Source organism: Coregonus lavaretus (genome assembly GCF_964263955.1).
Source record: "Coregonus lavaretus genome assembly, chromosome: 2".
In the NCBI taxonomy this organism is placed as follows: Eukaryota; Metazoa; Chordata; class Actinopteri; order Salmoniformes; family Salmonidae; genus Coregonus; species Coregonus lavaretus.
In genome coordinates, this window is record NC_139989.1 from 82,243,341 (window position 1) to 82,265,990 (window position 22,650).

Here is a 22,650-nt window from a genome sequence, read left to right on the forward strand (position 1 = left end):
TTCAATTTTCTTTTTTGCGTAATGGTCAGTGACAGTATGAGTGTAGCCAGATCCTTTTCACTCGCTATTCTTGTTTCATCTTGTGTGGTTCACCGGATTCGTCATCATCCTCGATGGACAGACGAACAACCTGCTAGCTAGCCAAGCTAGTCGGTACAGCGAGCTAAGCTAGCTACTCTACCAGCATTATCCTAGTTATCCTAGCTACCACTACATCATCACCGGCTGCCTGCATTTCTTGTGGACCGATGGAGCTCCCTGGTTGTTTCTTCCACCTGTTAAATACCGTGGAGGACTTCTCCCTCTCTCGTTGACGGATGCTGGCTACCTACGCTCCCTCTGTCCGGTTCTCCTCTCTTCACTAGATGGACGGTAACTTTACCGTTTAACCCCTCTGTGTCCAAGGACTGAACTTTTGAATATTATTTTCGGGGCGCCTCAAGTTACATTTTTTACAACGTTTATTTCTGATAAAATTTGCTCATTGCATCCGCCATGGAGCCCAGTTTCATAATATTACCTTCAGTCCCTGGTTATGAAGTAATCACGAAAAAACAGGCCTTATGTTTGGGCATTTTTCACCCTACCAGCTCCAATTAGTTCTATTGAGCTCCGTGACACCGACTCGCCTTCAGAACGTTCTATTCCCAGTCCATTGTTCTGCGTCACAATGCCAGCTTCACTATTGTTATCAATGAGACCTGCCTGCATTAACCCTGTAGGTTTACCTCAGGTAACTTATTATTAACAAGGTTACGGTTACTTGGTGAGCATTAACCCTGTAGGTTCACCTCAGGTAACTTACTATTAACAAGGTTACAGCTACTTGGTGAGCGTTAACCCTGTAGGTTTACCTCAGGTAATTTATTATTAACAAGGTTACGTCTACTTGGTGAGCGTTAACCCTGTAGGTTTACCTCAGGTAACTTATTATTAACAAGGTTACGGCTACTTGGTGAGCAGCTCACTGTTCACCTGAGTACATGTTGTGGTCACCTATAGTGAGGTGAGACAGTTTAAGAGGTGATGGCTGGGGGATAGCCATCAAACATTAAACATTTTCTGGTCATGGTTAACCATATTTGTTTTAAGAAAAAAGTGTACAATCTAAACAAAACGCATATCCCTGTCCTCTTTTTCAAGATGTGGCCGATTTAAACAGCCAGAAGAAATGTTTAATTAAGAAATAACCATTTTTTGGATGACTTGTTGTATCTAAATGGCTGCTGGGTAATTTGATATGCATCGAAATCTTCGTTCATAGGCATCAAATTGAGCGAATGCTGCGCAGGTTCACTGAGTTGCAAACCAAATGGGTATAATGGGGTGATTGTTGTATAATCAGGTGGTCTAGCTAATTGATTTGTAGATCAGTACTCAGATTATGAGCATAGCAAGTGTCATGAATGAGTTATGTAGTACCCACATACGGCCACAAGGAGGAGCAAGAGTGCCATAAACCCATACTGTTTTTTGCCATATAAACCCTAAACCTAACAATCAATCAAATGTATTTATAAAGCCCTTTTTACACCAGCAGATGTCACAAAGTGCTATACAGAAACTCTTACCCTACTTATAACCTATTTTAGCCCTAACCCTAACCCCTAATTCTAGGGTAGGGTAGCCTAGAACACTTTTAGAAACTATTTTAGTAATAATATTATCTTAGTAAATACAATTATAGTATTAAATAGCGTTTTGATTATTTTGTTGTTATTTTATTATATGTATAATTGCAAGACAGAACACTTGATAAATAAGACACATTTGTTTTATTTTTCAAATGTGGTTTGAATTGGGTGACCTAGTAACCTATGTGTGAAAGTCCAGCAATTGGCGTGGGGCAGGTTTGAGACTGATCTAATAATAATAATAATGCCATTTAGCAGACGCTTTTATCCAAAGCGACTTACAGCCATGCGTGCATACATTTTTCGTGTATGGGTGGTCCCGGGGATCGAACCCACTACCTTGGCGTTTCAAGCGCCGTGCTCTACCAGCTGAGCTACAGAGTACCACACCAGCAGATCTAATATACTTTATTTCTCAGCTGCCTCACCAATGTCTGTACGTGAATTAATAACTTTTAATTGCTAAATATTTCCAATAGATGGGAGCATAAGACCAGGAAGCATCAGTTATAGGCTACAAGCAGCAATATGATTTACATAAAATAGCATGCAACCAAATACTATATGTCCCATGATTTTCTAAAATGGTCAGTCATTACTTTAGTTAGCTATATATCTCGTATTAGGCCTGTGATGCTTTTGGGAGAGCAATTAAATAGTGACTATAGCAGGTGTTGAACCCCTGGTAAATAATCACTAGTCAGATGCTCCAACCTCAACCCTAATGTACATGCATTTTTAAATATCTAATATTGCGATTAAACAACCTCGGAATAGATAAGACAAGAGTGCGTCTTCCAGCCCACCAATAAATTACATCATGCAACCCTCCCGGTAAGCAAATGTACCTCAACATGCCCCTCGCTTGTGCTAGAAGGCAGAGTGCTCGCTGCTGGTTGATGAATCTGACAATGAATGTACTACGAAAATACGTTTTTCTCGACCAGAGGTGACTAAATTAATGTTCAGGCTTATTGATAATCGTTATAGTAATGAACAATAATTTCAAAACATGAGCATAAAAACAGCTAATAATAAACATGAATCATCATTATATTATTTCACAGTAATCTGTTAAATGCTTTTTCAGTCGCTCCTCTTGCGTTAGCAGTGTGGAAAGGGACAGTAAAAAGCGTGTGCAGGAGTTTTCCTGTGAGGGGGAGTGGTGGTGTATCCAGGGAGAAAACTAAACTAACCTTCTGAAATGTCATTCATGGTCTTATGCTGCCATCTATTGGAATTATTTAGTAACTGCAGTAGTACTGAATAAAGGATATCCTTACTAAAGTAGTATTTACTCAGAATTTCAAAATATGACATTTTATAGTTCATTCTACCACTTACAACCATAACATAACCATTTATAGCATAACAAACAATGAAACTGACATAAACCAAAAACACCATACATTTAGTTAACTATATATATATATATATATACTATTTATTTAGATGGGTGACATTATCTGCCAAAGTAACACCACTGTAGATAAAGAAGAGCTCTCCAGTAGGTGAACCAAAACATTCAAATGCCATTTTCTCAAAATTGAGGTTACAAGTTTATCATCTTTCAAAGCAGAATTACTTTCCCATTGTTCCTCAACTGTAGTGTATGATATACCTTTTTCTAGCTGAGTCTCTACTTTTATCCAATGTAAAAAACACAATTTCAAATTTTGCTAAATAAGTTCGAATCGAGCCGGTCGGTCACATTTGACTGTGTAAAACCTAGCAGTACTACTTATTTCTCTGAGAGTGAGGTAGATATATTATTACTGTGTAAAACCTAGCAGTACTACTTATTTCTCTGAGAGTGGGGCAGATATATTATTACTGTGTAAAACCTAGCAGTACTACTTATTTCTCTGAGAGTGAGGCAGAATTATATTATTACTGAGTAAAACCTAGTATTACTACTTATTTCTCTGAGAGTGAGGCAGATACATAGCATTTTGCAAAAAAACATGATTATTTGTCTCTCTGAAATGAAACCATCAAGTGATAGATTTTAAACAAATACATGTCTCTCATTGAACAACACCATGCCATGATTAGATAGTTAAAAAACACACCAATTTCTTTCATAATTTCTTTAAACAATAAAAGCTCATTTACGAACATTTCTGAAAATGGATATATAGCGTTTTGGAATGAAACTCTTGTTTCCCCATCTGAGCTCAGAGTAGATGAGAGATGTAATGTTTGTCTCTGTTGTGTTGAAGCCCAATCAAGCAGGAGAGACCAGCCTCCCCTGTACCCAGCTGTGTGTCCATGAAGAGTGACCGGTCTATGGGTCAACCTATAAACTTCAGAGAGGGAGACTTTTCTACTGAACAAAGGTAAGAAGAACTCATGGGTCATGGTCAGTGAGTTAAACAACACTGTCTCCAGTCATTTCTCCTCTCCCATTTTACCATTTACTTTTGTTGTTTTCATAATCCATAGGCTAATCCTTTTTTTCCATTTTCATAGTTCAGAAACAATATGAAACTAACACAACATTCTCTTAATGTGTGTGTGTGTGTGTGTGTGTGTGTGTGTGTGTGTGTGTGAGTGTGTGTGCACTCCCTGGATGAGGAGATGTAATCTCTATCCTGATTGCCTAGTCACTTTTACCCCTACCTACATGTACATATTACCTCAACTACCTGGTACCCCTGTACATTGACTCAGTACTGGTACTCCTTGTATATAGTCTAGTTATTACCTCAACTACCTGGTACTCTGCACATTGACTCAGTACTGGTACTCCTTGTATATAGTCTAGTTATTACCTCAACTACCTGGTACCCCTGCACATTGACTCAGTACTGGTACTCCTTGTATATAGTCTAGTTATTACCTCAACTACCTGGTACCCCTGCACATTGACTCAGTACTGGTACTCCTTATAGCCTCATTATTGTTATATCATTGTGTCACTATTTCCTTTTTTTATTTAGCTAATTTTTCATACTTTTTAACTGCATTGTTGGGAAAGGGCTCGTTAATAAGCATTTCATGGTAAAGTGTACAGCTGTTGTATTCAGCGCATGTGAGAAATACAATTTGATTTGAAGGTCATTGGCTCTAACGGTCGTCTCGTGCCGAACAGTGCATGTTCGGATGTTGAAGCACTGTGGCTAGGAAAAACTCCCTAGAAAAGCAGGAACCTAGGAAGAAACCTAGAGAGGAACCAGGCTCTGAGGGGTGGCCAGTCCTCTTCTGGCTGTGCCGAGTGGAGATTATAACAGTACATGGCCATTAAGGCCAGATCATTCTTCAAGATGTTCAAATGTTCATAGATGACTAGCAGGGTCAAATAATAATCACTGTGGTTATAGAGGTTGCAACAGGTCAGCATCTCAGGAGTAAATGTCAGTTGCCTTTTCATAGTCGATCATTCAGAGGTTGAGACAGCAGGTGTGTGTATGTGTGTGTGTGTGTGAGTGTGTGTGAGTGTGTGTGTGTGAGTGTGTGAGTGTGTGAGTGTGTGAGAGAGAGAGAGAGAGAGAGAGAGAGAGAGAGAGAGAGAGAGAGAGAGAGAGAGAGAGAGAGAGAGAGAGAGAGAGAGATATTAGGCTACAGGTAAAAAAAAAAAATACCTGGCTATTGTTGACAAGCATTGTCCTATTCAGTTCATATCCATATTATTAATATTTGATTCATTGATTGAAATTATGACCCCATCCTCAGTAGCCTATTCCAGCAGGTTACTTGGTAACAGAAGCACTTCCTACCTCAAAATCGTCTTGTTATTCATGTTAAATAAATTAATCTGTCAATTTGAACTAAGCAAGCTGCTAAATCATTCAGCTTACATCTTGCCTACATCTTGCCCAGGCTACTGGAGGCTGTCTGAAATAAGATGTAGGCCTATCAGGGTCTATGTTTTGGCCTAGTTTTCAGGCCTTGTGGGTGGGTTTTGAGTAGTCATTGGGCTAGAAAAAGTAATTGCATTAAATCACCTGACTGTTTGGATGTGTCTGTTAGTAAATGTTTTATTTCTAAGAGATCATGAATAAAAGAGAACAATGGACATTCTAGAATGAGTTGTCACTGTGTTCACCACAACCAACATGCTGCATCTCTGTTTAGGGGTCAGTGGTCTAAAATGAGTCTCTCTGGGGAGAGAGAGGAGGGGGTCCCTGCCTCTAAAATAAGTCTCTCTGGGGGACATGACACCAAAGCTAAGAGGTGAGATGACAATTTTGTTTCCAAAACGCTATATCCACAATTTTTTTCAGCAGAAATGATTGCCTTGGGTACACTCAATATTACTGTTCTCAGATTTTGTATTAATGGATTTGAGATGTGTATAAAAATAAATGTTTTTTTGGCTAAATGCTATATATCCATTGTTTAGTTGGAATGGAATGTTCGTATCCTGTATATTTGACTGTGATATGTGGTTGTCTCACCTAGATATCTTAAGATAAATGCACTTACAGATGCCATATCTTAATTTGACCCAGTTTCTCACAGCAGAAAGATTATCCTGCAGCAACAGGAAATGTGAATTATTATGTGGATTATAATTCATTAACATTTTTTGTTAGGGCAAATCAAGTATTTTCTAAAATACACTACAATACAGCAACTGTATTGTAAGTCACTCTGGGCCCGGTTTCCTGATAGCGATGGAATTTAGGCTTACAAGTGTTTTAAGATGCATCTTTCCTACAACGGCTGAAGATGTAACATGCATTTCCCACGCACCACGCAGAGAGAACGGTCCATTTAAAATTAATTCATTCTTCCCTCACCCTTTGCCCTGCAAGTGTCAACTCATCATTCGTCATGATACGTCATCAGAAGTGTCCACTTAACTTGAGGGCTGAGGGGAGAGGGAGTCTTTGAAGTGTTTGAATCGCTGCCATGGATAGTTTCGAAGTAACATTACCAGATGATCAATGACGTCCGAAGCTTCGTTTGATCTCATGCTTTTTCGAACCATGTGTTGCAAAATGCGAGAGATCTCACTGAAATGCGAGAGATCTCACTGATTTCGCCCTGGTGCCGGTGCTTTTTTCGAAGCAAAGTCTTTTTCAAACACTGACCTCTACTGGACACCTTATTTATACATTTAGTTTGATGTCTTCCAGTGTTTGAAACGCTACCATGGAAATGTGGTTGTCTCATCTAGCTATCTTAAGATGAGTTGACTTCATTACTACTCATGTTGGGTACACCGAGCTGTCTGTTTGAGCTACTGGCTCAATATAGAGTTCTCAATCCGAGGTCCACGGAGGTGCTGCAGACTGGACGACATTTGCAATGGAAGACATTTGATAGAATTTTCACACCACACGACCACTTTGCCTACTCTTCATTATTGCCTAATATAATGGAATGCATATTTTTTTTACCAATTCTGATGGTTGTTACAAGCAGAATTTTGACAATATTACCGTTATACCAACACACTCTTCACACCCGTTTAACAACTCTAAATAGCTTTGACATAGTAGGCATCAAGTCCCTTGCCAATAATGTTGCCTACAACTTTGCATACAATGTTCATTTTCATCGAACACATATTTCGCCCTAGATGCCTTCAATTGCCCAATTTATAGCCATGCCCAATTTAGGATTATATTTTAACAACGTGATGTTGCGCTCCAAAGGGATAACTTGAAATACCATGACGTAGGTAATTAAATAATCAAAAGAAAAACGTGTTTATTATACACATAGAAAAGAAGGTTCCTTAAAGAACCAAAAAGGCTTCTATCAATTCCTTAATATATGGAACCACTAAAAGTTAGATATATTTTTGGGTTCAGTGAAGAAGAACCTCTAGAGTTCTGATCAACGAAAGGTGAATGTTTTGAGTATTTGAACACAGCAGCCCTCCAGTGGTCAGATCAAGCCCAACCGTTTTTTCCAGCGCCCGGCCCGGGATTCGAACCAGCCTCCTTTCTGCCATAGGTCCAACTCCTGCCACAGCTCCAACTCCTTAGCCGCTGGGCGAAAACTTGAGTTACTCTTCAGAAATAAGCATGAGTTAATAAGACAACATGCAATGCAGACATTAATGTTATCACTTATACATAATTATTATACAGAAATCATTGCCAAAAGCACAAGACATACGGTTGCATGTAGGTCTATATTATTTATGGATTGATCATATAGAAATATAAAATATTATTTTTAACTACTCCAAAGCAATTACATGTGGCGCAGGAACCACTGACTCGCTGCATTATTCTATAGTATTATCAAGACACCTGCTGTTAATTCTTAACTGGTTAGGACAGCTCATGAGGTGTCCTAAATATCTGCCGACTAGGTGGGACTAGAGGCTTCATGCATAGCTTTAATTTATACACATAAGTGTAAAATGTCTTTATTCTCAGCACTTATACGACCAATGTTCTACTCTGAGACACTTTGTGGATATGGGCCCAGATCTCAAAATATTGTTAGAAAAAAACTAATGTAAGCCAGTGTAAAGACTGGGTTATGTATGCACTCACTAACTGTAAGTCGCTCTGGATAAGAGCGTCTGCTAAGTGATTAAAATGTCAATGTAAATGTATTGTGTTGCACTGCTCATGTCCGCGTTCTGGAACTGTCCGCGTCCACGTCCAGAACTGCCCGCGTCCACGTACGGTTTGGTGCCAAGCATATTGTCCAGTTACGCGCAGAGTGGGCTGAGGTGATGTTGGGGAATAACGCCGAAGTTTATTGTTCAATTAGCTTTTTTGCGTAATGGTCAGTAACAGTATGAGTGTAGCCAGATCCTTTTCACTCGCTCTTCTTGTTTAATTGTGTGGTTCACCGGATTCGTCATCATCCTCGAGGGACAAACGAACGACCTGCTAGCTAGCCAAGCTAGTCGGTACAGCTAGCTAAGCTAGCTACTCTGCCAGCATCCTAGTTATCCTAGCTACCACTACATCATCACCGGCTGCCTGCATTTCTTGTGGACCGATGGAGCTCCCGGGTTGTTTCTTCCACCTGTTAAATACCGTGGAGGGCTTCTCCCTCTCTCGTTGACGGATGCTGGCTACCTACCATCCCTCTGTCCGGTTCTCCTCTCTTCACTAGATGGACGGTAACTTTAGTGTTTAACCCCTCTGTGTCCAAGGACTGAACCTTTTGAATATTATTTTCGGGGCGCCTCAAGTTACATTTTTTACAACGTTTATTTCTGATAAAATTAGTTCATTGCATCCGCCATGGAGCCCAGTTTCATAATATTACCTTCTATCCCTGGTTATGAAGTAATCGCGAAAAAACAGGCCTTATGTTTGGGCATTTTTCACCCTGCCAGCTCCTATTAGTTCTACTGTAGGTTTACCTCAGGTAACTTATTATTTACAAGGTTATGGATACTTGGCGAGCGTTAACCCTGTAGGTTTACCTCAGGTAACTTATTATTAACAAGGTTACGGCTACTTGGTGAGCGCGCACACTGTTCACCTGAGTAGATGTTGCGGTCACCAATAGTGAGGTGAGACATGGTTTAAGAGGCGATGGCTGGCAGATAGCCATCAAACATTAATCATTTTCTGGTCATGGTTAACCATATTTGTTTTAAGAAAAAAGTGTACAATCTAAACAAAACGCATGTCCCTGTCCTCTTTTTCAAGATGTGGCCGATTTAAACAGCCAGGAGACATTTTTTAATTAAGAAATAACACTTTTTTGGACGACTTGTTGTTTCTAAATGGCTGCTGGGTAATTTGATATGCATCGAAATCTTCGTTCGTAGGCATCAAATTGAGCGAATGCTGTGCAGGTTATTTTGTTGTTATTTTATTATATGTATAATTGCAAGACAGAACACTTGATAAATAAGACACATTTGTTTTATTTTTCAAATGTGGTTTGAATTGGGTGACCTAGTAACCTCTGTGTGAAAGTCCAGCAATTGGCGTGGGGCAGGTTTGAGACTGATCTAATACACTTTATTTCTCAGCTGCCTCACCAATGTCTGTATGTGAATTAATAACTTTTAATAGCTAAATATTTCCAATAGAAGGCAGCATAAGACCACGAAGCATCAGTTATAGGCTACAAGCAGCAATATGATTGACATAAAATAGCATGCAACCAAATACTATATGTCCCATGATTTTCTAAAATGGTCACTCATTACTTTAGTTAGCTATATATCTCGTATTAGGCCTGTGATGCTTTTGGAAGAGCAATTAAATAGTGACTATAGCAGGTGTTGAACCCCTGGTAAATAATCACTAGTCAGATGCGCTAACCTCAACCCTAGTATACATGCATTTTTAAATATCTAATAATGCGATTAAACAACCTCGGAATAGATAAGACAAGAGTGAGTCTTCCAGCCCACCAATTAATTACATCATGCAACCCTCCCGGTTAGCAAATGTACCTCAACATGCCCCTCGTTTGCGCTAGAAGGCAGAGCGCTCGCTGCTGGTTGATGAATCTGACAATTAATGTACTAGGAAAATACATTTTCTCGACCAGAGGTGACTAAATTAATGTTCAGGCTTATTGATAATCGTTATAGTAATGAAGTATAATTTCAAAACATGAGCATAGAAACAGCTAATAATAAACATGAATCATCATTATATTATTTCACAGTAATCTGTTAAATGCTTTTTCAGTCGTTCCTCTTGCGTTAGCAGTGTGGAAAGGGACAGTAAAAAGCGTGTGCAGGAGTTTTCCTGTGAGGGGGAGTGGTGGTGTATCCAGGGAGAAAACTAAACTAACCTTCTGAAATGTCATTCATGGTCTTATGCTGCCATCTATTGGAATTATTTAGCAACTGCAGTAGTACTGAATAAAGTATATCCTTACTAAAGTAGTAATTACTCAGAATTTCAAAATATGACATTTTCGAGTTCATTTTTCCAGTTAAGACCATAAAATAACAATTTATAGCATAACAAACAATGAAACTGACATAAACCAAAAACACCATACATTTAGTTCACTATATATATATATATACTATTTATTTAGATGGGTGACATTATCTGCCAAAGTAACACCACTGTAGATAAAGAAGAGCTCTCCAGTAGGTGAACCAAAACATTCAAAGGCCATTTTCTCAAAATTGAGGTTACAAGTTTATCATCTTTCAAAGCAGAATTACTTTCCCATTGTTCCTCAACTGTAGTGTATGATATACCTTTTTCTAGCTGAGTCTCTACTTTTATCCAATGTCAAAAACACAATTTCAAATTTTGCTACATAAAATCGAGACGGTCGGTCACATTTGACTGTGTAAAACCTAGCAGTACTACTTATTTCTCTGAGAGTGAGCCAGATATATATTATTACTGTGTAAAACCTAGCAGTACTACTTATTTCTATGAGAGTGAGGGCAGTTATATATTATTACTGTGTAAAACCTAGCAGTACTACTTATTTCTCTGCGAGTGAGGCAGATATATAGCATTTTGCAAAAAAACATGATTATATGTCTCTCTGAAATGAAACCATCAAGTGATAGATTTTAAACAAATACATGTCTGTCATTGAACAATCGCATGCCATGATTAGATAGTGAAAAAACATACCAATCTCTTTCATAATTTCTTGAAACAATAAAAGCAAATTGACGAACATTATGTTTCCCCATCTGAGCTCAGAGTAGATGAGAGACGTAATGTTTGTCTCTGTTGTGTTGAAGTCCAATCAAGCAGGAGAGACCCGCGTCCCCTGTACCCAGCTGTGTGTCCATGAAGAGTGACTGGTCTATGGAACTTCCTATACAGTTTAGAGAGGGAGACTTTTCTACTGAACAAAGGTAAGAAGAACTCATGGGTCATGGTCAGTGAGTTAAACAACACTGTCTCTAGTCATTTTCCCTCTCCCATTTTACCATTTCTTTTTGTTGTTTTCATAATCCATAGGCTAATCCTTTTTTCCATTTTCATAGTCCTAAAACAATATTAAACCAACACAACATTCCCTCTGTGTGTGTGTGTGTGTGTGTGTGTGTGTGTGTGTGTGTGTGTGTGTGTGTGTGTGTGTGTGTGTGTGTGTGTGTGTGTGTGTGTGTGTGTGTGTGTGTGTGTGTGTGTGTGTGTGTGTGTGTACTCCCTGGATGAGGAAATGTAATCTCATGTTTTGTCCACAGAAACCAACAGGAGAGTTCAGAGTCAGAGATTCTCAGTGGTCAGTCTTCCCAGAGTCATCAAACAGACCTGGCCTCCATATTCAGTGTATGTGGTCCTGTTATGTACATTTGTTTTTGTTTACCTCAAGTAAAGTTGATCTGTCAATCATTCATTAATGTGTTAATGAGAAAGCATTTCTTCTCTTGCTTAACTTATTTACTTTATTTATTTCAGTTGCTTGAAGAGAATATTATGACATTTGTGAAGAACGAGCTGAAGATGTTCAAGAGGATTCTTAGTCCAGAACTCCCAGAAGGCTTTGAGAGTCAGAAGCAGGATAAGGAAGTGGTGGATGCTGAAGATGAGAAGCAGGAGAGCAGTGCCAGAGAGGGGGCTCTGAAGATCACACTGCACGTCCTGAGGAAAATGAACCAGAAGGAGCTTGCTGACACACTGGAGAAAAGTAAGAGCTGTCTGCCTCATGTTGAATGCTGTTTTATAACATTTAAAAGCTGTAGCTAAAGTACAGCTAAAGTAGCTGTGTAACTAAATGATATTGTAGCAGCCTTAACACAACACCTAGTGACCTCATCAAGTAGCAGAATAATGTGTTGAGAGAGAGAGAGAGAGAGAGAGAGAGAGAGAGAGAGAGAGAGAGAGAGAGAGAGAGAGAGAGAATACCAATAATAATATAATCAGTCACAACAGTCTGTAATGCATTATGAAAACATTTACACATTTATACAGTCAGTTAAGCGAAAAAAGTATTATAATTTAAAATGTCATAACAGTCCTAGAATACTGTAGGCATTAAAACAGACGTAATATTAATATTCTCTGTGTTATTTCTTCATTCAGATGAACTTGCTGTGATTTGCCAACGTGAACTCAAATCTAATCTAAAGAAGAAGTTTCAATGTGTATTTGAGGGGATCGCTAAACAAGGAAACCCAACACTTCTCAATAAGATCTACACAGAGCTATACATCACAGAGGGTGGAACAGGAGAGGTCAATAATGAACATGAGCTGAGACAGATTGAGACAACAACCAGGAAACAAGCAAGACCAGAGACTGCAATCAAATGTAATGACATCTTCAAACCCTTAACTGGACAAGACAAACTTATCAGAACTGTGCTGACAAAGGGAGTCGCTGGCATTGGAAAAACAGTCTCTGTGCAGAAGTTCATTCTGGACTGGGCTGAAGGAAAAGCAAATCAGGATGTCCAATTTGTATTTTCATTCCCTTTTCGGGAGCTGAATTTGATGAAAAAGGAAAAACACACTTTGATTGAACTTCTCAATCACTTCTCAATGGAAACCAAAGAATCAAGAATCTCCAACTACGACAAGTACAAAGTTCTGTTCATCTTTGATGGTCTGGATGAGTGCCGACTGCCCCTAGACTTCCAGAAGAACAAGATCTGTTGTGACGTCACAGAGTCAACCTCAGTGGATGTTCTGCTGACAAATCTCATCAAGGGAAATCTGCTTCCCTCTGCTCTCCTCTGGATAACTACTCGACCTGCAGCAGCCAATAAAATCCCTTCAGGGTGTGTTCACCAGGTGACAGAGGTACGAGGGTTCAATGACCCACAGAAGGAGGAGTACTTCAGGAAGAGATTCAGTGATGAGGATCTGGCCAGCAGAATCATCTCACACATAAAGACATCAAGGAGCCTCCACATCATGTGCCACATTCCAGTCTTCTGTTGGATTTCTGCAACAGTCCTTGAACACATGTTGAGTACAGACAAGAGAGAAGAGATGCCCAAGACTCTGACTGAGATGTACTCACACCTTGTGGAGTTTCATACCAAACAGAAGAATGAAAAGTATCTTGGGAAAGAAGAGACAGGTCCACACTGGAATAAAGAGAGCATTCTGTCACTGGGAAAACTGGCTTTTCAACAGCTTGTGAATGGCAATCTGATTTTCTATGAAGAAGACCTGAAGGAGGCTGGCATTGATGTCAATGAAGCCTCTGTGTACTCAGGATTGTGCACACAGCTCTTTAAAGAGGAATGTGGGCTGTACCAGGAGAAGGTGTACTGCTTCGTGCATCTGAGCATTCAGGAGTTTCTGGCTGCTGTATATGTGTTCCTCTCATTCATCAACAACAATGAGAATCTAATGGCCAAACCGCAAGTTACTGAAGTTACTGTCTACAAGAGTGCTGTAGATAAAGCCTTACAAAGTGAGACGGGAAAACTGGACCTTTTCCTCCGCTTCCTTCTGGGCCTCTCACTGGAGTCCAATCAGAAGCACTTACGAGGTCTACTGACAAAGACAAGAAGCAGCTCACAGAGCCATGAAGAAACAGTCAAGTACATCAAGGAGAAGATCAGGGAGAATCCCTCTCCAGAGAGGTGCATCAATCTGTTCCACTGTCTGAATGAACTGAATGACCATTCTCTAGTGGAGGAGATCCAATGCTACCTGAGCTCAGGAAGTCTCTCAGAAGCCAAACTGTCACCTGCACAGTGGTCAGCTCTGGTCTTTGTGTTGCTGACTTCAGAAAAGGAGCTGGATGTGTTTGACCTGAAGAAATACTCCAGATCAGAGGAAGGTCTTCTGAGGCTGCTGCCAGTGGTCAAAGCCTCCAGAGCTGCTCTGTGAGTACATCAAATGTCATTTAAGTACTAATCATCAGGAAGAAATATTCCTATTAGAGAAAAATATATTATAATATGTATATAATATATATTGAAAACATTTAGAATCAGTGCATTGTTGTTCACATTAGTATAACAATATGACCATACAATTTTAGGAGACAGAAGATGAATCTGTATGTTGTTTAAGAGAATAAACCAAATGCATCTGCCATTGTCCTTCTACACTACTGGTGTTAAATTAACAGTGTTTGTGAAATCATGGTGATCTTTTCATCAGGCTATCATGCTGTCTAGTCACAGAGAAAGGCTGTGCTTCTCTGGTCTCAGCTCTGAATTCAAACCCCTCACACCTGAGAGAGCTGGATCTGAGTAACAATATCATGAAGGATTCAGGAGTGAAGCTGCTCTCTGCTGGACTGGGGAATCCCCACTGTAAACTGGAGACTCTGAGGTCAGTATTCCTGTAGTTGGTCAACAAGTGATAACTGTTCACCAGATCCACATGTGTTTACCAGGCACCAGTGGCGGCTCCTGAAAAAATTCTCAGGGGGGGCAATTTTTCTGATGATTTAGGTGACCTACACACATTTTAAAAAAGATATGTCCAGCAACAACATGAAGACAGGGGCAGCATATAAGTCAATACCAGAAGCATTTATTGACTGATCTCAAAAGTGTTGGCTTACCAGGGTTGGTGGAGCCCTCAGTTTCATCTTTGCCTCGCAAAGCTAACTCAAACACTCCGCAAAACTTCACACACTGGATTAGCCGGCTGAGGATGTGGCGGTTCTTGCTAACCTCATCGTTGTGGCGGCGGACAGCTAGCCTGTATCCCTCATCCAGTTGAGTGGCAATGTTCACTCTCCCCAAAGCAGACAATCTCAAACAGCTATCCATGTGGGTCTTTGACAGCTCATGTTTCTTAATCTTTTCTGAAAGATGGTGCATGTCCGTTACACACCAGTCGCTGTCCAAGCGGTGCTGTCTGCCGTGCCGCCTTCAGGGTGAAAGAGTAAGCAGGGGGTAGCAGAAGACTGCATTAACTACATCGCAGCCTGCTAGCCAGGTTTTTCGTTCGTACCAATTTTTGGAAAATCCTCGGGTGTAGGACTTTCCCCCTTTAGTAGAAACCTGTTGAATTATAAAATTTGGTCTGGGAGGTCCTAATTGTTTCGTTGCCAATTTATCTTGATTTGTTCGCCGACAAAAAGTAACTTCTTTCAAAGAGACAATCGAGTTGCACTGAACGCTATAGCCATCTTGACAGTAGTACGTGAATTGATTGACGCTGCTACCCACTCTTTTCTTAGTTACGTTCATGGTTATGTTACGTATGACGAAAGCGCGTAAGTGCAAGCCCTCAGAAACCCATAGAGATTGTATTGAAAGCTCTGATATTTGGAAAAAAAAGATTTTACATGAGAGTCTATGAGAGACTTCTGGGGCGATTTCAACCTGACTGAAATCGCCCCAAAAGGGGGGGGGGGGGGGCATTTGAAGCACGACTTTAGCCTGATTGGACATTTAGTGGCAGATCAGACGTCTAGATTAGAACACTGATAACTACTGTTGCCGTGATATAATTGATTAGAAAAAAAATCCCTTCCTTTTCCCGTTTGGCAGTGCGTCGCCCATATCGCCCTAATGAACACACCGTCCCTGCCAGGCACACATATTCCACACCATATGTGTTTGGACAGTGAAGCTTACAGTTTTAAATTTGGTGCTATGCTCCAGCAATTTGGATTTCAGATTGAATGTTTCATTATAGAATGTCACCTTTTATTTGATGTTAATGGTGAGAGGTTAGCATGTTTTGTTGTAGCCTCTGTAACTTTCTCACTCATTATTATTCATGATTCATTCATGATCTTTCTCAATCATGGCATCATTAGGATTCATTCAGTAGTGTTTAGAAACATGTTATCTACTCACAGAAAGAAAATTACTCAACACCAAAGAATAGCAGTGTGGTTTTAATATGATTTTACTCTTTGCAGGCTGTCATGCTGTCTATTCACAGAGGAAGGCTGTGCTTCTCTGGTCTCAGCTCTGAAGTCAAACCCCTCACACCTGAGAGAGCTGGATCTGAGTAACAATGACCTGAAGGATACAGGAGTGAAGCTGCTCTCTGCTGGACTGGGGAATCCCCACTGTAAACTGGAGACTCTGAGGTCAGTATTCCTGTATCACTCAATGAACACACACTTATTGGACACACACACACACTGGACACGGACACACACACACACACACACACACACACACACACACACACACACACACACACACACACACACACACACACACACACACACACACTGGACACACACACACACACACAAGGATTAATTTAGTAGTGTTTAGAAACATGTTATCTACTGTTAATAATGATACATTAATTCATGTATATACAGTACCATTCAAAAGTTTGGACACATCTACTCATTCAAGGGTTTGTCTTTATTTTTAATATTTTTTCCATTGTAGAATAATAGTGAAGACATCAAAACTATGAAATAACAAATATGGAATAATGTAGTAACCAAAAAAGAAAATATATTTTAGATTTGAAATTCTTCAAATAGCCACCCTTTGCCTTGATGACAGCTTTGCACACTCTTGGCATTCTCTCAACCAGCTTCACCTGGAATGCTTTTCCAACAGTCTTGAAGGAGTTCCCACATATGCTGAGCACTTGTTGGCTGCTTTTCCTTCACTCTGCCGTCCGACTCATCCCAAGCCATCTCAATTGGGTTGAGGTTGGGTGATTGTGGAGGCCAGGTCATCTGATGCAGCACTCAATCCCTCTCCTTACACAGCCTGGAAGTGTGTTGGGTCATTGTCCTGTTGAAAAACAAATTATAGTCCCACTAAGCCCAAACCAGATGGGATGGCGTATCGCTGCAGAATGCTGTGGTAGCCATGCTGGTTAAGTGTCCCTTGAATTCGAAATAAATCACAGACAGTGTCAGCAGCAAAGCACCCCCACACCATAACACCTCCTCCTCCATGCTTTACGGTGGGAACTACACAAGCAGAGATCATCCGTTCACCCACACTGCTTCTTACAAAGACACGGCAGTTGGAACCAAAAATCTCCAATTTGGACTCCAGACCAAAGAACAAATGTCCACCGGTGTAATGTCCATTGCTCATGTTTCTTGGCCCAAGCATGTCTCTTCTTCTTATTGGTGTCCTTTAGTAGTGGTTTCTTTGCAGCAATTCGACCATGAAAGCCTGATTCACACAGTCACCTCTGAACAGTTGATGTTGAGATGTGTCTGTGACTTGAACTCTGTGAAGCATTTATTTAGGCTGCAATTTCTGAGGCCGGTAACTCTAATGAACTTATCCTCTGCAGCAGAGGTAACTCCGGGTCTTCCATTCCTGTGACGGTCCTCATGAGAGCCAGTTTCATTGTAGCGCTTGATGTTTTTTGCGACTGCACTTGAAGAAATGTTCAAAGTTCTTGAAATGTTCCTTATTGACTGACCGTCAAGTCTTAAAGTAATGATGGACTGTCGTTTCTCTTTGCTTGTTTGAGCTGTTCTTGCCATAATATGGACTTGGTCTTTTACCAAATAGGGCTATCTTCTGTATACCCCTCTACGTTATCACAACACAACTGATTGGCTCAAATGCATTAAGAAGGAAATCCACAAATTAACTTTTAAGAAGGCACACCTGTTAATTGAAATGCATTCCAGGTGACTACCCCAAGAAGCTGGTTGAGAGAATGCCAAGAGTGTGCAAAGCTGTCATCAAGGCAAAGGGTGGCTATTTGAAGAATCTCAAATATAAAATATATTTTGATTTGCTTAACACTTTGGTTACTACATGATTCCATATGTGTTATTTCATAGTTTTGATGTCTTCACTATTATTCTACAACGTAAAAAATTGTTTAAAAAATAATTTTAAAAACTTGAATGAGTTGGTGTGTTCAAATGTTTTACTGGTAGTGTATATATACATATATGAATAGATATGGCAGGTTTCAGTACTCTGATGTATCAGAAATTTTTTAAATAATATATTTCCACCACCAAAGAATAGCAGTGTGTTTTTAATATAATTTGACTCTTTGCAGGCTGTCAGGCTGTCTAGTCACAGAGGAAGGCTGTGCTTCTCTGGTCTCAGCTCTGAAGTCAAACCCCTCACACCTGAGAGAGCTGGACCTGAGCTACAATCACCCAGGAGACTCAGGAGTCAGACTGCTCTCTGCTGGACTGGAGGATCCACACTGCAGACTGGAGAAACTCAAGTATGTAGAGGGTTTATGTCAATGTTCATATCAGACATGTTGGAGTTATCAGGCTAGTTAAGACAAACATTCTGACCACCACTTGGAATAAGTTATATAAAGACTGTGTGTGTGTGTGTGTGTGTGTGTGTGAGTGTGTGTGTGAGTGTGTGTCCAGTGTGTGTGTGTGTGTGTGTGTGTGTCCAGTGTGTTTGTGTCCAGTGTGTGAGTGTGTGTGTGTGTGTGTCCAATGTGTGTGTATGTGTGTCCAGTGTGTGTGCATGTGTGTCCAATGTGTGTGTGTGTCCATTGTGTGTGTGTGTGCACGTGTATCAGTACACACACTGGACACACACACACACTCACACTGGACACAAACACACACTGGACAAACACACACACACACTGGACACACACACACACACACACACACACACACACACACACACACACACACACACACACACACACACACAAACACACAAACACACTGGACACCCTGGACACACACACACACACACACACACTGAACACACACACACTGGACACACACACACACACACTCACTAGCACTGGACACACACACACACACACACACACACACACACACACACACACACACACACACACACTGGACAAACACACACACACACACACACTGGACACACACACACACACACACACTGGACAAACACTCACACACTGGACACACACCCACACACACAGTGGACACACACACACTGGACACACACACACACACTGGACACACACTGGACACACACACACACACACACTGGACAAACACTCACACACTGGACACACACCCACACACACAGTGGACACACACACTGGACACACACACACAGATTGGACACACACACACTCACACTGGACACACACACACTTAACAGACACACACAAACTGGACACACACACTAGACACACACACACACACACTGGACACACACATACACACAGGACACACACACACTGGACACACACATACACACAGGACACACACACACTGGACACATACAAAGAGGACACACACACACACACACACACACTGGACACACACACACACACACTGGACACACACACATACAAACATTCTTACCACAGCTTGTACAAAGTTATATGCTGACTGTGTGTGTGTGTGTGTGTGTGTGTGTGTGTGTGTGTGTGTGTGTGTGTGTGTGTGTTTGTGTGTGTGTGTGTGTGTGTGTGTGTGAGTTCAGGTGTATCCCTCAATGACTGTCTGTTCTTCTGCTTACCGCTACAGTGTGGAACATGGTGGAGAGAACACAATGAAACCTGGACTTAGAAAATGTGAGTGTTGACTGCTGTGAAGAATATGACTAAGAATAAGTCTTAATTCAAGTGAAGTCAAAGTCAAAGACCACCATCATTACTTACTTGGTCATATTAAATATCAGCTGTAGTTCTACAGAAGCACAAATCAGGGACACCAAAGTTTACAAAGAGTTGCTTTGACAATGTGTGTGTCTGAGTGTGTGTGTGGCGTGTTTGTGTTACTTTAGAAATGTGTGTGTGTGTGTGTGTATTCAGTGTGTGTGTGTGTGTGTGTGTGTGTGTGTGTGTGTGTGTGTGTTCAGGATGTGTGTGTGTGTTCAGGATATGTGTGTGTTCAGGATGTGTGTCCTGTGTGTGTGTGTGTTCAGGATGTGTGTGTGTGTGTAATGAATGGGAATAAGTGTGTTTTATATTACCATACAGTTTAACATATGATCATTCAACAAGTCTCAAGTTACCTTAACTTCTCCTTTTGATACCTAGAAACATCTACATTAAATGAATTAGTGAAAAGTGAGTTAACATTCTAATGTGAATGATGATGATTTCTAATATTGTGTCTGGTTTCATCCATCAGATGTCTGTGATCTCACACTTGACCTAAACACAGTAAACAGACGCCTCTCTCTGTCTGAGGAGAACAGAAAGGTGACATGGAGGAGAGAGAAGCAGCCGTATCCTGATCACCCAGAGAGATTTGAGGACTGGAGACAGGTGCTGTGTAGAGAGGGTCTGACTGGGCGCTGTTACTGGGAGGTAGAGTGGAGTGGGATAGAGGTTGATATAGGAGTGACGTATAAAGGAATCAGCAGGAGAGGAGGGGGTGATGACTGTGTGATTGGAGGTAATGACAAGTCCTGGAGTCTGTTCTGCTCTGACATCGGTCACTCTGCCTGTCACAATAATAAGTTCACTACCATAGACGTCCCCTCCTCCAGCTCCCACAGAGTAGGAGTGTATCTGGACTGGCCAGCCGGCACTCTGTCCTTCTACAGAGTCTCCTCTGACACACTGACCCACCTGTACACATTCCACTCCACATTCACTGAGCCCCTCTATCCAGGGTTTAGGGTTTATGATGACTCCTCAGTGTCCCTGTAAATAATAACCATGGTAACACTGACACACACACACACACTGGACACACACACTGGACACACACACACACTGGACACACACACACACACACTGGACACAAACACACACATACTGAACACACACACACACTGGACACACACACTGACACACACTGGACACACAAACACACTTGATACACACACACTGTACACACACACACACACACACACACACACACACACACACTGAACAAACACACTGAACACACACACACACACACCGGACAAACAAACACTGGACACACACACACACACACACAGGACACACATACATTGATCACACATACTGGACAAACACACCCACACACTGGACACTGTACACACATACACACACTAGACACACACACACACACACACACACACACACACACACACACACACTGACACACACACACACACTGACACACACACACTGGACACACACACACACTGGACACACACACACACACTGAACAAACACACTGGACAAACACACTGGACACTGGACACACACACACTCTGGACACACACACACACTGGACACACACACTGAACACACACACACTGGACACACTGGACACACACACACAGGACACACACACACACACACACACAGAGGACACACACACAGAGGACACACACACACACACACACACACTGGACAAACAAACACACACACACACTGGACACACACACACACACTGGACACACACACACACACTGGACACACACACTCACACACACTGGACACACACACACACACACACACACACACAGGAAACACACACACACTGGACACACACACACACACACACCTGACACACACACACACAGGACACACACACACACTGGACACACACACACACACACTCGAACACACTGAACACACACACACACAGGACACATACACACACTGGACACACACAAACACACACACACACACTGGACATACACACATACGCTGGACACACACACACACACACACACACTCACACTGGACCCACACACATACACACTGGATACACACACACTGGACACACACAAACACACACACACACACACACACACTGGACACACACACACCTGACACACACACACACAGGACACACACACACACACACACACACTCACACACACTGGACACACACACACTGGACACACACGCTCACACACACTGGACACACACACACACACTGGACACACACACACTGGACACACACAAACACACACACACACAGTGGACGCACACACTGGACACACACACATACGCTGGACACACACACACTGGACACACACACACACTCACACTGGACACACACACACATACACACAGGACACACACACCTGACACACACACACACACACACATGACACACACACTAGACACACACACACACTGGACACACACACACACTGGACACACACACACATACACACTGGACACACACACCTGACACACACACTGGACACACACACCTGACACAAACACTGGACACACACACACACACACACTGGACACACACACTGGACACACACACACTGGACACACACACACTGGGCACAAACACACTGGACACACACACACACACACACACACTGGATACACAAACACAATGGACACACACAACCTGATCACACACACACACTGAACACACACACGCTGAACACACACACACACACT

General features: G+C 41.5%; 1 protein-coding gene and 1 pseudogene across 2 annotated transcripts in view; one reads left to right on the forward strand and one right to left on the reverse strand.

Moving 5' to 3' along the window:
- Positions 1 to 22,650, reverse strand: part of LOC311140884 (NLR family CARD domain-containing protein 3-like) — a 475,271-nt pseudogene that overhangs the window by 40,693 nt on the left and 411,928 nt on the right. The window lies entirely within an intron of this gene.
- Positions 1,220 to 21,459, forward strand: LOC311099153 (NLR family CARD domain-containing protein 3-like; the record flags this gene model as incomplete). The annotated part of the gene is made up of 8 exons (XM_084139828.1): positions 1,220 to 1,230; positions 3,857 to 3,965; positions 11,693 to 12,137; positions 12,533 to 14,286; positions 16,320 to 16,468; positions 18,388 to 18,598; positions 19,791 to 19,869; positions 20,432 to 21,459. The coding sequence occupies 8 exons, from the start codon at positions 1,220 to 1,222 to the stop codon at positions 20,953 to 20,955; spliced, it is 3,282 nt and encodes a 1,093-aa protein (XP_083995954.1). The 3' UTR covers positions 20,956 to 21,459.